The sequence below is a fragment of the Aulostomus chinensis genome, chromosome 6 (genome assembly GCF_037954235.1).
Source record: "Aulostomus chinensis isolate RoL2024-O1b breed Wild chromosome 6, RoL_Achi_v1.0, whole genome shotgun sequence".
Lineage (NCBI taxonomy): Eukaryota > Metazoa > Chordata > Actinopteri > Syngnathiformes > Aulostomidae > Aulostomus > Aulostomus chinensis.
Genome location: NC_141325.1, coordinates 31,506,802 through 31,524,995, shown reverse-complemented (window position 1 = coordinate 31,524,995; position 18,194 = coordinate 31,506,802). Strand labels below are relative to the sequence as shown.

At 49.3% G+C, this 18,194-nt stretch overlaps 2 protein-coding genes across 2 annotated transcripts in view; both read right to left on the bottom strand.

The window, feature by feature from the left end:
* Positions 1-407: 407 nt before the first annotated feature.
* Positions 408-6,225, bottom strand: rab35b (RAB35, member RAS oncogene family b). The gene is made up of 6 exons (XM_086207593.1): positions 6,125-6,225; positions 4,366-4,416; positions 4,151-4,274; positions 2,644-2,768; positions 2,445-2,569; positions 408-2,033 (listed from the first exon to the last, which is right to left on the bottom strand). Exons 1-6 carry the CDS (start codon positions 6,174-6,176, stop codon positions 1,905-1,907), a joined length of 606 nt encoding a protein of 201 aa, XP_086063719.1. The 5' UTR covers positions 6,177-6,225; the 3' UTR covers positions 408-1,904.
* A 652-nt stretch (positions 6,226-6,877) lies between these two features.
* The window catches only part of gcn1 (GCN1 activator of EIF2AK4), a 28,906-nt gene continuing 17,589 nt past the window's right edge, over positions 6,878-18,194 (bottom strand). Inside the window, exons 34-57 of the mRNA XM_086207590.1 lie at positions 17,510-17,631; positions 17,193-17,307; positions 16,834-17,013; positions 16,511-16,731; positions 16,340-16,408; positions 16,118-16,256; positions 15,830-16,026; positions 15,030-15,172; positions 14,835-14,952; positions 14,198-14,413; positions 13,946-14,110; positions 13,213-13,374; positions 13,043-13,135; positions 12,824-12,967; positions 12,468-12,737; positions 11,822-11,935; positions 10,704-10,934; positions 10,433-10,626; positions 9,962-10,076; positions 9,643-9,739; positions 9,272-9,420; positions 8,869-8,979; positions 7,506-7,727; positions 6,878-7,423 (exon numbers count right to left, since the gene is read on the bottom strand). Coding sequence (XP_086063716.1) covers positions 7,298-7,423; positions 7,506-7,727; positions 8,869-8,979; positions 9,272-9,420; positions 9,643-9,739; positions 9,962-10,076; positions 10,433-10,626; positions 10,704-10,934; positions 11,822-11,935; positions 12,468-12,737; positions 12,824-12,967; positions 13,043-13,135; positions 13,213-13,374; positions 13,946-14,110; positions 14,198-14,413; positions 14,835-14,952; positions 15,030-15,172; positions 15,830-16,026; positions 16,118-16,256; positions 16,340-16,408; positions 16,511-16,731; positions 16,834-17,013; positions 17,193-17,307; positions 17,510-17,631 — 3,713 coding nt within the window. The 3' untranslated portion in view covers positions 6,878-7,297. The remainder of the gene's footprint in view (positions 7,424-7,505; positions 7,728-8,868; positions 8,980-9,271; positions 9,421-9,642; positions 9,740-9,961; positions 10,077-10,432; positions 10,627-10,703; positions 10,935-11,821; positions 11,936-12,467; positions 12,738-12,823; positions 12,968-13,042; positions 13,136-13,212; positions 13,375-13,945; positions 14,111-14,197; positions 14,414-14,834; positions 14,953-15,029; positions 15,173-15,829; positions 16,027-16,117; positions 16,257-16,339; positions 16,409-16,510; positions 16,732-16,833; positions 17,014-17,192; positions 17,308-17,509; positions 17,632-18,194) is intronic.

Sequence of the window (18,194 nt, the reverse complement as noted above, 5' to 3'; positions counted from 1 at the left end):
AGCACTGTTGAATGAGGTGAAATATTCTGAAGATTCATGGCACAATTTTCGAAACATCTGCAGTATTTTTATGTGCAAATGCAGGATTGTGGATGAGTTCTGGACTACACGGGTCCACGAGTCATGGATGAGTAATTCTACACACGGATTTCATGTTTCTATCACGTCCACACGACAGGAGAAACTAGGAAAAGCTCAACGAGGACCAAACCTTTAAGAGTACAAGCACATTGATGAAACGTGAGGAAGATGTTCTTTGAAGTTTTAAAAACGTGTGTACTTCAACTTGTCAGTACAAATTCATCCATCCTGTTGTTGCACATAACCAAAGAACTTCAAGTAGCAGAAAAATTATTTCAGTTTTTCAAAATTTTAGTTTTAGTTGATTTATGTGGTTGAAGTTCACACATACATTGACTGACAGAAAGTTTAGTTCAAACTCTGGTCACGATCCGATTTTCGTGATGTGGAATTGATCTTTGACTGACGCGGCGGAGGACGCGTGGTACTGGAGGCAACGTCAGTTTTGACGTCAGTCCTCTCGCGTTCACTGAAAAAACACTGAAATGATTGTGAATCGACGACGTCTGAAGTCTGCACCCGTGGAGCAGCACCACCACCTCAAGGTTTATTCCTTTAAAATGTTTATTACTGATTAAATTCATGTTGGGATTGAAGAGTACATCTCTCGTTGTCCAGTGTACATCGAACCACAGCTGATGAGTTTCATTCTCACACACCTTTGTGTGTTTCTTCTATATTGAATATAAACACACATATATTATATACACGATGGACAAAAATAATGGGTGACATCTGATATCATCTCTGACACAGGGCGCCACCTCCTATATAGGCTCCGCCCACAGGATGTAAAACAGCTCTGCCCATTGGTAATTCTCCCAAATCATCACAAAGAAAAACATGTCAGTATGAATAAGTGTGACACCTGAGCGCCGGTGGAGCAGCCAGGTGATGGCGAGGTGGGTCACCATGACGACTGAGAGAAACGGGGGCATCCTCCTCAGTGAACGGATGTCAGTCGCTGTGAGGTGCCGATGTGGAGGTGCGGGGGGCCGACCGAGACCCTCATCAGCCTTGGGTCACCATGGCAACAGTCCAGTGAGGAGAGAGAATATTGGCAGTATCATCGTTTAAAACAAACAGAATATTGAAAGGAGAGCAGAAGACTGCGGCGAAGAGTGTGATCGACCCCGCGACCTCGAGCGGAGGGAAAAAACAAATGGCGGTTGGCTCAGCACTGGTGGAGGACGCTTGGCAACAAAAAAGACAAGAAAAACACAAAAGAAGTGACCAGTTTTGTCCATCAGGGTTAGTCTCTAGAGGTCGTCTACCAATCATCACCATCATCATCATCCATGTGATTTATTTCCCGTCACATCAAATATAAAAACAAATGGAGCATGTCATGATGTCGTGGCGTGAGCCGCAGTAACGTTCACGCCAACTCATGTTATTAGCTATCTCCCAACAACCCCCCCATAATAAAACTAGAGACAAGCAGATCCAGAGAGGGGGCGCGTCCACGTCCTCCGTCTGACTGTCCCCTGGTGTGCAGTGGAATGAGGGTGAGGAACAACTGATGAAGGCGGTGTGGGTGGAGGTGGAAGCATCATGGCCGCCGGTGGTCAACGTGGGCCGTCCATCAGAACGGACCACCTCAGTTCAATTCCATCCAAACCTGATGGGACGTTTCATTAAATCTGTACATATATTTAGTTTTAAAGTCTTCATGATTCGTTTGTCCAAAGGGGACAATTCTTTCCTTTTTAATCTTTCACTGTATATTTATTAAATCTTTAATTTAGACGCTCCGAGTCCTCTCGTGTGTTTGCGTGCGTGAAGAAATGATGGCGCCGGTCTTTAGTGGGGGCGGGACTCTGCTAGCAGCACTTTTTCTTCCGTTTACTGTTACGGGTGAGTTTGACCACATCATTCTGTTGCTGCTGCTGCTGCTTGGCCAGAACCTCCTTCTTGGCCCTCAGAACCAGCTCTGTGATGCAGTTGAACATCTGCAGGGAGACACCAGGACACAGCGGCGGTGAGTACCTCCTAAAACCTCACTACTCTCAGAGTATCACAGAAGCGATGCAATTAAGCTCCACCCACTGCAGTTACAACAAGCCATCTGTCGGCTGTAGCTAACTGGCTCAGTCAGCTAACAGCCGTCATGTGGAGAACATCAACAGGATTTGACCTTACAGAACCAAGGTGGGCGGGCCCTGTTCAACTCTGTAACCATAACCTATCATAAAGCAGACCCCTGCCACCAAGAGGGCGGGTTGGTTGATGTCAACACATCAGTTTGTTTGAGGTAAACTGTTAAGCTGTGACAGGCCAATCAGCAGATACAACAGTCAACTCTGTAACCACAACCCATCAGCAAAACACGCCCGCGCCAGTCGGTAGCCATGACGACTGACCTCCTCGACGTTGATGTTCTCTTTTGCACTTGTCTCAAACAGGTTGATGCCCATTTGTTCAGCAAATTTCTGGGCGTCAGTCGTCTCCACCACCTTGGAGTTTGGGTCGTCATTTTTGTTGCCAACTGAAATTAAAGAACATGAGAAGCGTAAAGGAGGAACTGAGGAGAACCGGGAGAACCTGCATGAGAACGCTCACCTAATATTCTGCAAACATCGTCACAGTTCTGGTTGATTTCATGCAGCCATCGTTTGACGTTGACGAAGGACTCCGCACTGGTGACGTCATAGACCACGATGACCCCGTGTGTCCCCCTGTAGTACCTGAACATTGAGAGGAGGACAGAGACACTTTGTCATGTCCACTGTGCAGGGCAATCACACCTGATCCTGGATCAGATGCCTTCAAAAAAGGAAGCAGCTATGCATTTTAATAGGCTTTAAACAAAAGATTTTGACCAGAAGTCCAGTAATACTCCTGTAGCGTGCTAGCAGCTAAGCTAACACGCTACAGGAGTACAACAGTGTGGGACCAATGAAAAGCAGCAGCAGGCTGGACCCCAACATACATGAACAATAGTGTGCGCGTGCGCGTGCGTGTGTGTGTGTGTGTGTGTGCACGCAGCCCACAAAAACACTAAAATCGGGCAGGAAGTTGGAAAAGAGGATTGATGTGAACACACCAATTACATGCATGATTGACACAAACACCAGGTTTACAAAAAGCCAACAACAGAAAACCATGACAAACACTCTGGATGGAGCCGGTCTGAGGGGGCGGAGCGGCGACCGTCTGGACAGGAACGCTGACTCAGGTGCTAACGAGACGCCATGCCACTCTACTTCAGAACAAATCAGCTGAACTACGCCAGCAGCTTGGTAGAGCGGTTCCTGGCAGGTAGAGCATCACTCTGTCACTGCAGGCGGATGTCCTCCATGATGGGACAGTGATGGCTACACAACACCTTGGTACAGGTGAACCGTCAGCCAGGTGACCCACACTGGGACTGAACAGCTGAGCTTCTTAACGGACGACACTGCTGACTTACTGAAGGATCGATCAACAAGCTGCTGTAATCAAGACCGCAGTCGTAGAAAGAATGTCAAATGGGTCTCTCTCACACGCACTTTTTAGCTCTTTGTTACAGTGGTGACGTCAGTGCTAACGTTGCTACTGAGGCGTCTGTACGGACACAACTGATCACATGACCATACATGTGCACCACCACCTGTGCTGCCGGCGCTGCTGCAGAGCCATCGTGAACACACCGAAACACCAACAACTGCCAACTCTTCTGACGAATGCTTCTGGGACAGCTCAGCTGCGCTCGCTGGTTGTCGTGCTTCCTCGTAGAGCCGAAGGTTTGAGAGCAAATGAGCAGCCGCTGGGAGCCTTGTGTGGGGGAGGCGCAGCTCAGCTCTTGATGCTCAACACATTTGACTTCTTAGTCTGATAAGAGAGTCTTGAAGCTCCTCTGGTCCGGATCAGTCGGAACATGGAGGCTCAAGCAAGCAAATCATCACGTCCACGCAGATTCAATAAAGTCAACAACAAAAATTGGGCTGTTGTGGCTCTGCAGTTATCGACCCTCCCAAGTTTGCTTCAATTAACTCGTAATTTACCCCCCCCCCCCCCCCCACCACCACCACCAGTGGCATGGACCCCCCCGGTTGTTGTGGAAATGTTCCTGGAGCGACGGACTCACGTGGAGGTGATGGTGCGGAAACGTTCCTGCCCGGCTGTGTCCCAGATCTGTAGCTTCACCTTCTCGCCGTTGATCTCCACTGTCCGGATCTTGAAGTCCACACCAATGGTGGTGATGTAGCTACCTGCAAAGACACACGCCAACACACCATCAACTCACAGGTGCTGTAGAGGGCTGAATCTACGTCCCTGACCTTAAAGGAGAACACAACATACCTGAAAATGTGTTGTCTGCGAATCGAAGCAGGAGACTGCTCTTGCCCACCCCTGCAGCCGAGACAGAACACAACAGTTACCAGAACTCACACAACAATCACACATCTCCAGTTCTTCACCTGCCCGAGGACCCACAAGTTTCCAACATTACACCCTGATCACCCAAAATCGTGTGGCGCTGCAAACCAAGAATGAGACGTCGCCCTGGGCAGCTGCTGCAATCCTTGTGTAGCGTCATATGACACGGCGTCCAGGCCAGGGGTGTGGCCCCCAGTCGCACCACTGACAAAGTCAGAGAAGATGAGCAACCGTCAAACGTCTGTGACTAATCAGCTGAATTTCCCTGATAAAAATTGTATTTCATGCCTGTTTTTAACTTCTGCCACTTTCCAATAGCAAGAACACTGCTTGGCATATTTGAAGGCAGTTCAGGACCCGACGGATGTCACAATCTCAATAACACATCCAACACAGCAGCTGAAGATGGACAATGGGAGTCGCAGCATCTCGTCCAAATCATCTGTGTAGTATTCCTGTTGCAGTACTACTATTTGTACTTCCAAACGGCAGCTGAGGGACACTGGTGTCTGTGTGTGTAGGACATGGTGAAGGGTTAGCTGGCTGCCTTGCAGCCTGACAGGGCAGTGCCAGGATCAGGGTGGTCAATGAATGCACCCATCATGGGCCACAAAGAGGTCCTGCAGGCGGGGGGGCGAACGGGGTGTGTGTGTGTGTGTGTGTGTGTGTGAGTGTCTCTGCTTTCACAAGCTGTCATGATAAAACAAGTGCATTTTACTTAAATGGAGCTGTACAAGGACTGTGTGTACCTGAGGTGTAGCATGATTAAAAAAAATCTGGTCACAGACCAGATTTGACATTTTTTTTGGCCTGAGCTACAAGACAGACACACACACACCTTTCTTAGGTAGACCTTCAGTGTTTGATCTCGTTACAGTCATAAATATTCTATGTTGCTGCTGAGGTTCGTGTGTGTGTGTGTGTGTGTGTGTGTGTGTGTGTGTGTGTGTGTGTGTGTGTGGTCTAACTATCCGTCTCACACGTGTACGATCTGCAAGCGCAACATAAAGTGAGATTCACTACAAACTCAGGAGTAAAACCCGACTGGTAACAACTCACACAGTTGTGATGGTTGAGCTGTGACTGCAGTGCAGCATTCCCCCACTCAACGGCTAGCACCTTCATGCTAACGGCTACAAAACAATACACAGCCAATATCTTCGCTAAAATAAAACCACTCAAACATAAAGTGCAGTTTCTGTACTTGATGCCAGAGCTCAGTTTGATGCATTTACACCTCTTCCAGCTAATGGTTGTCTCTATGAGCAGCCAGTCTATTAGCACCAGCTAGCTACCGAAGCTAACGGGACATAAACACCAGAAGAAAAATGAGGAGGCTAATTACGTCCTGCTGTGACGCTGCTTAATGTTTCATGTCCAATGACACCGAGCCAAGCAGGATCGCGGGCAAGACGAGAAACGCTGCCGAACCCTAACCCTTAAGATCTGGAGCGACATCCGGCCTGAGATGCCCGGCCCGGACGCTCAACCTCCGCCCTGTCACCGCTGCACCAACATGGCGGATATGTTCGTTACATTAAACATTTCCATGCTTTGAAGGAATAAATCACCATGCGAACACGTAGGAGGCCATGGTGGATCCGGAGCTGAACCTGACTTCTCCCAATATAAAACACCAGACCAGGCCCACTTCCCGTCCCCCATCCCCGGCGTCGCTTACCGCTGTCCCCGATGATGAGCAGCTTGAAGAGGTAATCGTAGTCCCTGGCCATGCCGGCAGATAGTGGCTCACCCCTCCTGGTGCCGCTTCGCTGTCCAACCCCCTCAGTCCTCGGAAGTCACCGGCCCCAGATCCCCGGTAAGAAAGACCACTACCGATGGGACACACTGTTGTACCCGGGCCGGCGGCGTTTTTCTCGGAGTTTCACGGCGTCAGCAGTCCGCTCCCTTCGCTGCGAGCAGCCGGAAACTCCGCTTCCCTCTCTGGTGGAGCTGCACCCAGCTGTGATCATCCGGCCTCACTGCGCACGCTCCGACCACCCGGCCATAACAGGGTCCCATCACATACCAGCAGAACCCGGGTTCCGCAAGCGCTAGGGGATCCCCACAAGGCTCGGGGGTCTGAAGGGAACTGAGTTCTAGAAGCCTGCGAGCAGCAGACGTGGCTAAAGACCCGAGACACACACAAAACCCGAGTTTCTCCTTCTTACAGTTCTGAACAACAACGTATGACTCCGGTTTGGTCCGGTGCTCTGTCTGGGATCGACACCAGAGGATCCTGTGGAGGAAAGTCGAGACTAATAAGTCCCCCCCCCCCATATGATTGAACCAGATCAACACAACATGGAGCATCACCTGATAGGAAAAGACTCGTTTGTCTCCAGACTCAATTCTTCTTTGAAGACATGGCGACTCTTCGGGAGGCGGCCGACCCCCCCAGTGTTTGACAGCAGGTTGTTATGGAGGGACAACACGCTACATTATAAATGTCATGATCTTTTTATTTCATACTGCCTTTTACAACCGCATCACTGACATAAGGATGGTCTTATAAGAGACCCCCCTCAACTCTCACACCTGAAAATAACCCTTCATGATTTGGGGGGGCTGTGACATCACAGATCTCAACTCATTTAGGTAAAATTGAAAAACATCAAAAAGTCAAAACATAATTGGCCTCATGAGTCAGTCTGACCCGACAACTGCAAATTGTGATCAAATTAAAAATGAAGGTTTAATTTGGGTTTAAAGGCCATTAAGAAGTGAAGCTCTGTGTGTGTGTGTGTGTGTGGGGGGGGGGGGGGGTAAAAACCCCATCTCAGCTGCAGTCCATGAGGGTCAACGTGGGCATCATCATACATGATGTGTGTAACATGTCTATTATCCTTGGGGTTCACGTCAGGATGGTGTCGTCGACCTCCTCGCTGGCGTCCGGCTGGCTGGAGATTTTCTTCAGAGAGCGGCGGTGACACTCGGACAGCAGGTCGTTGCTGGCAGCGTCCAGGATGGCGCTCATGTTCTAGGTGACAGAAGAGTTGGAAGCACAGGATCAGGTCAACAGTGTTGGCGAGAGTGTGCCCACAATAGAGGCGGGGTCTCACCTGCATGGTCTCCTCCCCCTGCCGCAGCCGTAGCAGGTTAACGATGGTGTGTTCGCTCTGGGAGCGGACGCTGGTGTTCTTGTCCTTGGTGTTGTCCAGCAGACTCTTCAGCACAGGCTTGATGTGAGCAGCCTCCATGGAGGGCGTGGCGGGGTCTCTGAACACCCACCACAGCACCCGCTCCGACACCAGCCGGATGTCACTGGACTGATTCTGAAGACACTGCCAGGTCACAGACACACATCAAGACCTGCGTTTTCACACCCGCTCCCTCGCAACAGCAACCAGAACAACAGCAGCGGCACTGAGGCCCTTTGGGGTGGGGGCCTCGGTGGGGGGGCCGCCACTACAGCGACCCTCCACCTACAGAGGAAGGCTGGCTAGAGACAGGCCCCAGTTTAACCCCCCCCCACCACACACACACACACACACTTGACCAATATGCAAACTGATGTCATGTGCTTCATGTTGGGTTGTTGGACATCCAACTGAATCCAGAGCCAGCGCTCATCACCTGACTCAGACCGAAGCAAACGAGCTGACGCACAAGATGAGGCAGACCTCTGGTTCACGTGAACATGACCCTCATCCATGTGTTGAATTAGATGAACACGCTTAGTGGATTTCAAGACTTCTAAACATGTTCTAAGTTACATGTAATTGTAACGTAACAAAGTCTTGCCGACTGGACTGAAACTCATTCTTCAGTTAGCGTTTGCTACCAGGGGAAGCAGCAGCCGTTGCTTCTTAAAGCGTCTTATTAAAGAAGTATCAAAGGAGCATACATGCACCTACCAGCAATAAACCACATTCTAAACTAACCACATGTTCTATGGTAGAACTTCCACAGGAGCTGAAAATATGGATTTTTCAAATGTGGAAATTAAAAGCCTGATTATTCAGCCCGGCTCTGATGTCGTCTGTCATCACTTTGGGGTTTCATGACCTAAACTCATTCTAATTCTTATTATTCAAGCTGTTGGAAACCATTTTGATTTTAAATGTGATGACCAATTAAACATCATTTACGTCTGCAACAAATTAGTTTTTATTCCGAGAATATCGGCAGGACACGTTTGGGCATGAAACAAAGAAACAAAAACAGAAGTTAAACTGCAATGACGACTGCAACGTTCTGTCCGAGGCTTGAAACCGTTGAGCGGTTCTAGCGAGGCCATGAGTTCTGGGATTGTGATCGTAGCAGATTCTGGAGTTTATAGCTACTGAATGGGTTCATTTGAAGTGTTCTGCAGAAATCCTGCAGGCTGTGGAGGTTCTACTGGTTCTCACTTCCTCCATTCAAGAAGAAAAGGGAAGCAAACAAGCTGCACTTAGCAGCCGAGTCAAACTGTTCCTGCTTTACCTTGACAAAATGTGTGACGATGCGCGGGGAAACTCCGGAGCCTCCCTCCGTTCTGAGGTGGTGCTTCATCAGGAAGCCCATCCCTCTGATGCCGCTGGTGGCGATGGGGATCTGGAGCAGCAGCAGTCGCCGTCAGTGGCCACATACTCACACATTCAATCACTACTCAACTACAAATGTTGAAAATATAAGCTATAAGATGTGGGTGTACTGAAAAAAGAATCCATGGTGACAGCATGGACACTCTCCTGCTTGCTTTGCAACCACTGGAGCCCAAAACCAAGGCGGCTTATGAATGAGTTTTACCAAAATGTTGAATGATTCCGCCAAAGCAAGCAGTATTCATTCATGGCAAAAATGGGTTCACAGATGAAGAGCAGAGGGCCAGTGGAGTTCTCCTCACCCTGTCAGCAGCAGCGTTGGTCAGAATGGTCTCAGTCACAGTATCGCAGTATTCCTTCACGCACAGCTTCTCTGGAGCGCACTTGACAGCGATGGCCAGCGCTAAGCTGCGACCATGACGCACCATCCAGTCCACCCCCGACACATCCGCTACCACACAACACATCCATTAGCAGGAAGAGTCCAGCCGATGCAGTACATTAATATCATATACCCACACACACTCAGGATTTATTAAGCCTTCAACAAATCTGCTAAAATGCTAGCCCAAGGCTGGACACATGCATGCAGGTGCACGTGCACACACACACACACACACACAAATTTATAGGGGATCAGAGAATGTGAAGTGACAATAATCTAAATACAAACCCAAGATGTGCTGAAGCAACACACTCTTCAGCTCCTCTTCTGACAAGAAGGCACACAGCTCGCCAACGCAGCCGGCTGAAGCCATCCGAGTAGCATCCTACACACAAACGTGCGAACACACACACCATCAGATGCTCTCAGACTAACACGGAGACTTAACCACCTTTTCAGACAACCACATCCTCTGTGCCTGACTTCCGTTTCTCTACTGAGACCACAGAAGAATCAGCAGGTTCCATGTAGCGACACATTAACTCTTCATTTTAATGATTTGTGTGTACGTCACTGAACAAAGTCTTCACGGCTCCTAATGTCATACCTCATCATGTCCCAGCATGCCTAGCAATGTGGTTGTGATGTTCTTGCGGATGGTTGGGTCGACCTTTGATCCGGCCCCCTGGATGACAAACCTCAATGCTTGAAGCATCGTCTCCCTGTAAGAGGTTCAAGAACACAAGCGTGCTACTTAGAAGAACACTGTACGCCTGCCATTTATAGAATGTTCAGAACCTTCTCCACTGGTGTGTAATCAGCTGAAACTGAGAAGCCCTGTCCTCCACAGGCCGCCATGTTGTGTCTATAGAAGCTTGTTCTCTTAAGTCCTTGACGGACCTGATTTTTGAAGTAACTAATAGCACATTTTTCACGCTCTGCCTTCTCCACGACACTACACGGTACCACCAGGGTAGAAAAGCAGCACACTGGCCACAGGAAACCAGCCAGTCACCTATTTTAGTTTACCTGACTATGCACATACTAATTTGGGATGAAATGGTGGCGGAGAACACACCTGACTCCAGAGTCCTCAGCGTTGCGGATGGCAGCGAGCTGCTCGGTGAAGAGCGGGTCGACCTTGGTGTGAATAGAAACCAGCTGGCCCAGAGCCTCAGCAGCCCTCAGCCTCACAGCTCGGCTGGAGTCCTGCAGGGCTTTTAGGAAGGTGGTCTGCAGCTGAGGCAGGAAGGGCTTCAGGGCGATGCCCACCTGGGGGTCGAAGACATTCCAGAGGTTAGAGACCAGCAGTGGGACGATGCCTGGTTCATCTGCGGAGAGGAGCGGACCTTTGCCAGCAGCAGGGTGAGGGTCTCCAGCAGAGCCGTCTTCACTGTCCATGCAAAGCGGTCACCCAAGATGCGGATGAGCGGTCCAGTGATGTTGACCACAGAGGGCCGCAGCGCCTCTGGGGAGGTCAGTCTGATGACCCCTCCCAAAGCTTTGGCTGCCTCTTCTTTCTGCTCGGGGCTACCAGTGAGGACCCCTTCCCTCAGGACAGGCAGGATACAGGTCACCCCCTGCAGTAGAACACACTGCCATGAACTTCTGCTTCAACTTTTTCTTCTGGTTTTAATCATAAATCCATGATTTCAATGGATTTGTTTTTGTGGAAATAAAATGTCATAAAATTGTGTGCACAGGGGTTTTCTACAATACAAGATGGCAGCTGCAGGTTAGTTCTGACCAACAGGATGTGAAGGTGAACGGTGTATGTGGATCTGTGTGTGTGTGTGTGTGTGTGTTGTTTTTTTCACTCCAACCAAAAGCCCTGTGACAGACAATCATTTCTACACCAAAGAACAGCAGCAGATCCTTCCGAATGTTTCCTGTCTGGGATCAGGAGACGACTGATACAAGTCTCATCCAAGTACACATTTGGTCCTTCACTAGTGTGGGCAAAGTCCATACAAGTGACCCTACTCATGTTGTCTCTTGATGAGTAGATCCGGTCTCACCCTACCACAGAGATACTCCAGTAATATCAGCAAACTAATGATTGTAAAAAGTAAAGACTTCCAACTTTTGAGGTCCTGTTTTCTTGGAGATGACCAACAGTGAGCCAAAGGATACCATCAAACTTTCATAGACAATCTCATCTCACTTGCAGTAAGAAAGCAAATACATTTGTTCATTTCCCCCAAAATTAAACTGCTTCTGTTGGTCGTCTGAACTCTTAACCTGCAGAAAGGTTCTAACACTTGTGAATACATTTCACTTTGCTAATGTTGAGCTGCAAACTGCTAACCACGGGGAGAGTAATTTGCTGGATAAAACAGTCCAACAGAACTAGTTTGTGATTGTCACAATGAAGTGCTCTCTGCAGGTGTGTTATCTGACCAGCTCAAGAAGAGGAATGCTCGAGAAAGAGGAAAAAGATTTATTGCACCAAGAGGAACCCGCATACCTTTTTGGGCAGACAGAATCCAGGTAGGTGCTGATCTTTTACATCGGTGGCGGCTGATCTAATGTCTCGATGCAGGTCATCGATCAGAGCCAGCTGGCTGCTGGCGTCCAGCTTCTACACAAGTGAAAACAACAACACTGGGTTCACATTTGCAATTGAAATTAAAAAGGTCATGAGCTCTGGGTAATGACTGAAAGAACAAGATCCTGAATACAAGCGGCTGAAACGAGTTCCCTCCTCAGGGAGGCTGGGCTCTCCCTTAGAGACAGGGTGAGAAGCTCAGTCCTTCAGGAGGGACTCAGAGTAGAGCTGCTGCTCCTCCAGGTAGAGGTGTCAGTGGAGGTGGTTCAGGCATCTGGAGAGGACGCCTCCTTGATGACTCCAACACAGAGGCCCAAGGGAGGCGTCCAGGAGGAGGCCTTGGGGCCGACCCAGGACACGCTGGAGGGATTATATCTCTCAGCTGGCCAGGGAACGCCTCGGGATTCCCGGAAGAGCTGGTGGACGTGGCTGGGAGAGGACAGTCTGGGCTTCCCTGCTGAGGCTGCTGCCCCCGCAACTCGGACCCACCGGATAAGAGGAGGACGACAATGACGACGACGACGATTAAAAAGGTAGGTTAAAGCTGCACTTCCCATCAGCTCACCTTGGTGATGGAGTTGATGGTGTCCCAGCTCTGAGCCAGGACCTCTGTGTTGGAGTCATTAAGGAGGCGGATGAGGCCTGACAGCAGAGTACGTGTGTGGGCGCTGTAGTCCAGGCGGGTACGAGCAAAGTAACCATTGAGGATGGTGACAGCAGCTTGTCTCAGGCCGGGGTCTGCACCGCGTGTGGCCTCCAACAGGTCCTCTATGATGATGCGCTGGCCCACTTCATCCTCCACAGAGAGGATCACCGCCTGACAGCTGCACAACTCCTGAGGCCGAGGAAAACAAAGATTCAGGATTTTACTAATCTGGAGATCTGACAACAGCAGTTGCAGCTGGTGGTCTCCAGTGTTACCTGCGCCTCATCCTCTGTTCCCAGCTTGCCTTTGAGGGAGGAGAGCAGGGCAGGAAGAATCACCCCTAGGTGGCGTGTCAGAGCATCTCCAGCCACAGCAGACAGGAAGGCCAGGACACGTGTGTTGACAGGTGGAGCAGTCAGCTGGTAGGACAGGGGACACTTGTGATGTCAGTCACACAGCCTGACACAATAATTCTACAGAGGAAGAAACTTTACCTTTGGCACCAAGTAAGGCAGCACAGAGCGACTCTTCACCGCCATGACTTGCTTCAGGCCATCCAGAGCAAACTCAGCTGTGTCCTTGTCCTCCTGGGAGAAAGACATGTAGTGGTTTAGTGAGTCTCACGCATGCTGTCTGCTGACTGATGGCGACTTCACTCTCTCACCAGTTGCTTAAGCAAGGTAGGCAGGATGTCATCCAGCGCCTGGTGGCCGATTGTGGCGTGGAGCTGCTCGAAGGTTTTGGCTGCAGCCTCTCGGACCTCCTCCAGAGGGTCACACAGAGCCTTCCTCACTGTGGGGACCAGGGACTCTGAGAAGACCAGCACCTGCAGTGCAACCACCATTAGGTCAGTCCTGTCTCAGGTGCCAGACATCAACATTAACACCTTTATTTTTACGATTTCTCAGGATTTTGTCATGAAAAAGGATTAGATATGAGATGCGGACTCTATAAGCCTTTCCTCCACAAACCAATGCAGCAGAGCTGTCACTCAGGCCTAACCATCTACAGCAGTTAGGGATTATATGTCTTGCATAAAAACACATCCGCCAACGCTAAGATTAAATGCAACCAGCTCAACTTCCTAAGTGCCAGGCCCAGAAAAACCTGAAAATCACTTCTGATAAGGCATTTAAACTTGTACCACCTTGTCACCCTTCCATCGACATGTACTGTAAAACCACAAACCTTCTATTCTACAAGATCCTCGTGCCACAAGCTCACACTAGAGCTGCGAGTAGTCAGCCGCTAACTGTGACAAATTCAGGAGCCTTTTTATTACACTAAACAACTTGGGTTCAGTTATTTAGTTTCTCGTTTTCATTTGTAAAAATGTGTCTGTGCTGAGGGAGAGATTGTAAAGAAAACGATCTTTCAGACATTTTACACAGACTAACCGCATCTTTGCTGGTGGACTTCATGATCTCACTGAGACCGATGCAGACGCCCTGCCTCTCGTCACTCTTGTCGGAGCGCAGCCCCTCCTCCAGGATGGGAATGATCTCTGGAAGAATCTTCTCTCCCAGTTTCCTCACCAGATCACCCAGTGTCCGAGCAGCAATCTGAAACCATAGACATGCAGCTTCAGAAGTGACACAGTTAAGAGTACAAACCAGAGAATTTAAAGACTATGAGGTAAAATAGAGGACCGTTCTCTTGTCAGGGCAGGTTGAAGCCAGGAAGCCCAGCAGGAGGGTGAAGAGGGTCGGGAGGATTTCTCTAAGGGTTCGTGGGGTGTTGGACACCACTATCTTCCATACATGGAGGGAAGCCTGCCGGACCACCAGCTGAGTGTCTGAACGGCCCATATAGAGGCCAGAGAGGACACGGTTACGGCGCTCCGCCCCCAGAGCTGAGATAATGGCCTAAGAGCAGAAGCAACAGAAAGACACTGAAAGACAGACTCAGCCCTCTCGGCTGTGGGGCCTTAATAAATGGTAAAATAGTAAATGGACTCAGTTTATTCAGCACTTTTCTACCTCAGCAGCACTCCAAGCTCTTTACAGTGTCGTCTCATTCACCCGTTCACACTCACTCACTGATGGTGGAGGCTGCCATGCAAGGCGCCAAACTGCTCATCAGGAGCAATTATGGGTTCAGTGTCTTGCTCAAGGACACTTCGACATGGTCACCGGGGTCGGGGATCAAACCAGCGACCCTTTGGTTGCTAGACGGCCACTCTACCCCTGAGCCACGCCGCCCCAAAGATATAATAAGACTGAACAAATCCACAGCTGTTATTTCCTTAACCACCAGGATGGATCAACAGAATAAATGTGTTCATACTCTGTTGGACGCAGCAGTTCCAAAGTTGTCATCCTCAGAAGCTGTCTCGGTGGTCATCTTTCCTGTCACTCCAGAGATGTGGAAGAGCAGATCTCCAAGCAGCTGCACTGAGCTGAACCTACACAGGGACAGAGTTGTGTAATACTAGTGCGACACCTTCTCAGCCGCCACCAGAATCCCGAGTGTAGTTCTAACCTGATCCTCCACAGGTCGTCGAACAGGCCCTGTTCCAGCTCAGGAAGCAGCAACGCAATGGCAGTCTCGGCATACATGCTGATTATGCGCTGGCCAGCTCGCAGCGCCGTGTCTCTCACATACTCGTTTTCATCAGCGAGAGCCTGGAGGAGGAGACATTCAGAGGTGACCGCCCGAAACATTCCTACATCAACATCAACCTCTTAACTTCCATAACAATGGCCACTCACAATTTTGCCTTTTTTCAGGAGAATATCATGTTGTGAAGTTGTAAAAGAAACGGGGGCCTTCATAGAAGTTGCTTTTATACATTAAACTGGTTTGACTGACACCAACCGGCTGCATGCTCACAGTCGGAGCGCTTAGGGAAGTAGCTCATGGAAGGCAAACATTACAGTCAGCCATTAGCACACAACAAGAGGAGATGGGTTTTAATGTGTTGGCCAAGTGTAGTCCAAACTGGACCGTTGGCTAATAGAAAACTGAGACCCGGACAGTACCAAAAAGTACCAGCACAGAATTCTGTCAGTCCCATGAGATACAGACACAAGTGGTTCCAATTCCAAACCTGCTGGGTTACAATATGCGAGTCATCTAAACTAGGTTTTGTTTCTTAACTACTGAAGGAGTCTTCCACTTATGGTGCTGCCCGACTGGAACGTGATACAATAGTAGACTTAACAACAAATTCAAATTGTAGTGTTGAGCCCTCAGCTGTTGTGTTACATAATGAGAAGGGTAGAGATTGCGATAATGGTGCGCTGGTGGTGCAGTGGCAGCATTGGGGCTAAGCTAAATACCTTGAGGATGCAGGGGATGATGGGCCCCACATAGGGAGTGAACTGGTCGCCGAAGGTGAGCGGCAGGTATATGAACATCATGATGTAGCCATCTCTGACATGGGATGCAATGTCCACCTTGCTGGCTGTCTGCACCACATCTGGCATCAGTTTGTCCAGCTTCTCCACTCCCAGTCCAGCCATCACCTCAGCCAGACCTGAACACATACAGAGAGGAGCCAGTCAGCATCTCTAAAGAATTATAATAACCAGTCAGAACAAGGACAGAAGATGAGTGATGGGAGCGACCTTGGGCAGCCCCAGAGCGATCTACAGAGCTCTGCTCAGAGGCCAGCGTCTCCATCAGCCATGGCAGCAAGTCGTCAAAGCAGGATTCCCCCATTCCCTTCACCATGGCACCCAAGGCTTTGGCTGACACTGTACGCACCTGCAGAAGAGCAGCTACACAATCAGCAACACACAAACACACACACACTAGTAGTGTGGTTCCGCTTCTGGTCAAAAACACACCTCAGGGACTGGGTCCAACAGAGAGGCCTTAAGTCCAGGAATGACACTCGGCAGGTATGGTGACAGATCCTAGAAAATAACAGTAACACATTTGTTCACCACTGACCTCACTTCTCTCAAGGCTTCCTCTCATGCTGTTCTTCTTAGGTGGTTGCTATATTTGTATTGTACCTTCTGGTCAGTCAGCGAGTACATGTTACCAATAATCTGAGCAGCCATTTTGCGAGTGTCTGTGGAGCGATCCTGGAAGGCTCTCTGCACGATGGGCATGATCAGGGCAAGAGACGGAGCATCAATGAAGTGGACAAACTTAGTGTCCAACAATGTCTGCAGGCATGTCTGGGTTTTCCGGGATGGATCAGTGAGAGCGTCCAACAGGATAGGTGTAATGGCTTTGAAACAAACACACAGGACATTATTCTAATTACAGCTTTTCAAAGTACAAACGGATCAATCACCAGTAGGAAACATATCATTTTTAACATTTCTTTTACCAAGAATTTCAGGGTTGCGGATAACGGAGCCAATCTGCCTGAGCGCCTGCTGACCAGCCTTCTGCACTTTCACATGGGAGTCAGTCAGCACCTCAGTCAGCTTGGGCACAATGCTGGGCAGACAGGAGGACAACTGCTTGGGAGCACAGAACGCCATGGCACCCAGTAACTCCACCGAGCCTGGAATTAACATGAGAGGAGAGTCAACTCAGACTATCACCTGGTGCTAACAAGAATAATTCATAATAACACAATTCATTATAACACAACCCTTCAGAATTATCAAGGTATCAACAAAACAATGATTCTCTGAAAGTTTAAGGTATGTAGAACCATCCCTCCATCCCAGGCCTGCACACCTGCTTTTGTCCTCCAGGACTCCTCCTCCAGGGCCACCAGCAGAGACGGGAGGACGAGCTTCACGCCGTGTGCACTCAGGTTCCTCATCACCGCCTTGGCACAGTCGTCAGCAGCCTAGTGAACAAGGAAGGATAGAGGCAACATGTTTGCTCGGGACAAGAGTAAAACTTCAGTGGGTGGCTAATGCATGATACAGAAATACAGAGAGTAAGTTATTACAAGAGGTTTAGATGATACACACCTTGTGAAGCTAATTGAGTAGGAAGTGAGACATTAAAAGAAGGAAGAACAACTAGGATGTGACATCATGACTCACTTCTCTGACGTACTGGTTCCCGTCTCCGAAGCAGAGTAGGAGGTGAGGCAGCACATGGACGACGTATGGCTCAAACAGCTTCCCCAACATGTTACACAGCATCTCAAAAGCAAAAAGAGCCCCTGAGAGAGATGAGCGAGGAGAGGCTGGGTTAACATGATCTGCAGGTCGGAATGTCAACATGACAAGCACAGATCAAGTTCATTTTCACAAATCACTTTTGCCTTTGGACAATCGAGCTCCCACAATGTGACATTGTCATTACAGGATGTGACCAGAAGTGGACGCTCCGTTAATCTGCACCGAGTTCCACTTTCCAGTTCAATCAACAAAGTCATTAAACTAAAATTGATCTGAGAGTTGAATACAGTTGGGACTTCAGATAAAAACTGGTGAATAAAACTGAAATTATGTGATTCACATTCTTCAGGCACATTTTCCAAGGAGACATTCTGGTGCCATCTCTCCAGGACGCCTTCTTCCATCTACGTAACATCGCTAAGATCAGACACATCCTGGCTCAAGAAGATGCAGAAAAACCAGTCCCTGCTTTTGTCACTTCCAGGCTGGATTACTGCACCTCCCTCCTACCAGGCTGGACTAATAAGTCCCTAAAGACTCTCCAGCTGGTCCAGAACGCTGCTGCCCCCCTGACTAGAACTGGTAGCAGAGACCAGGTCTCTCC

What these genes read in the sequence shown, in the direction of transcription:
- rab35b (XM_086207593.1), bottom strand. Translation starts at nt 6,176, where the DNA reads ATGGCCAGGGACTACGATTACCTCTTCAAGCTGCTCATCATCGGGGAC. An exon ending in GCTCATCATCGGGGACAGCG is followed by an intron (nt 4,417 to 6,124) that starts GTAAGCGACGCC and finishes TCTCGGCTGCAG; the next exon opens with GGGTGGGCAAGAGCAGTCTC. An exon ending in TTCCGCACCATCACCTCCAC is followed by an intron (nt 2,769 to 4,150) that starts GTGAGTCCGTCG and finishes CTCAATGTTCAG; the next exon opens with GTACTACAGGGGGACACACG.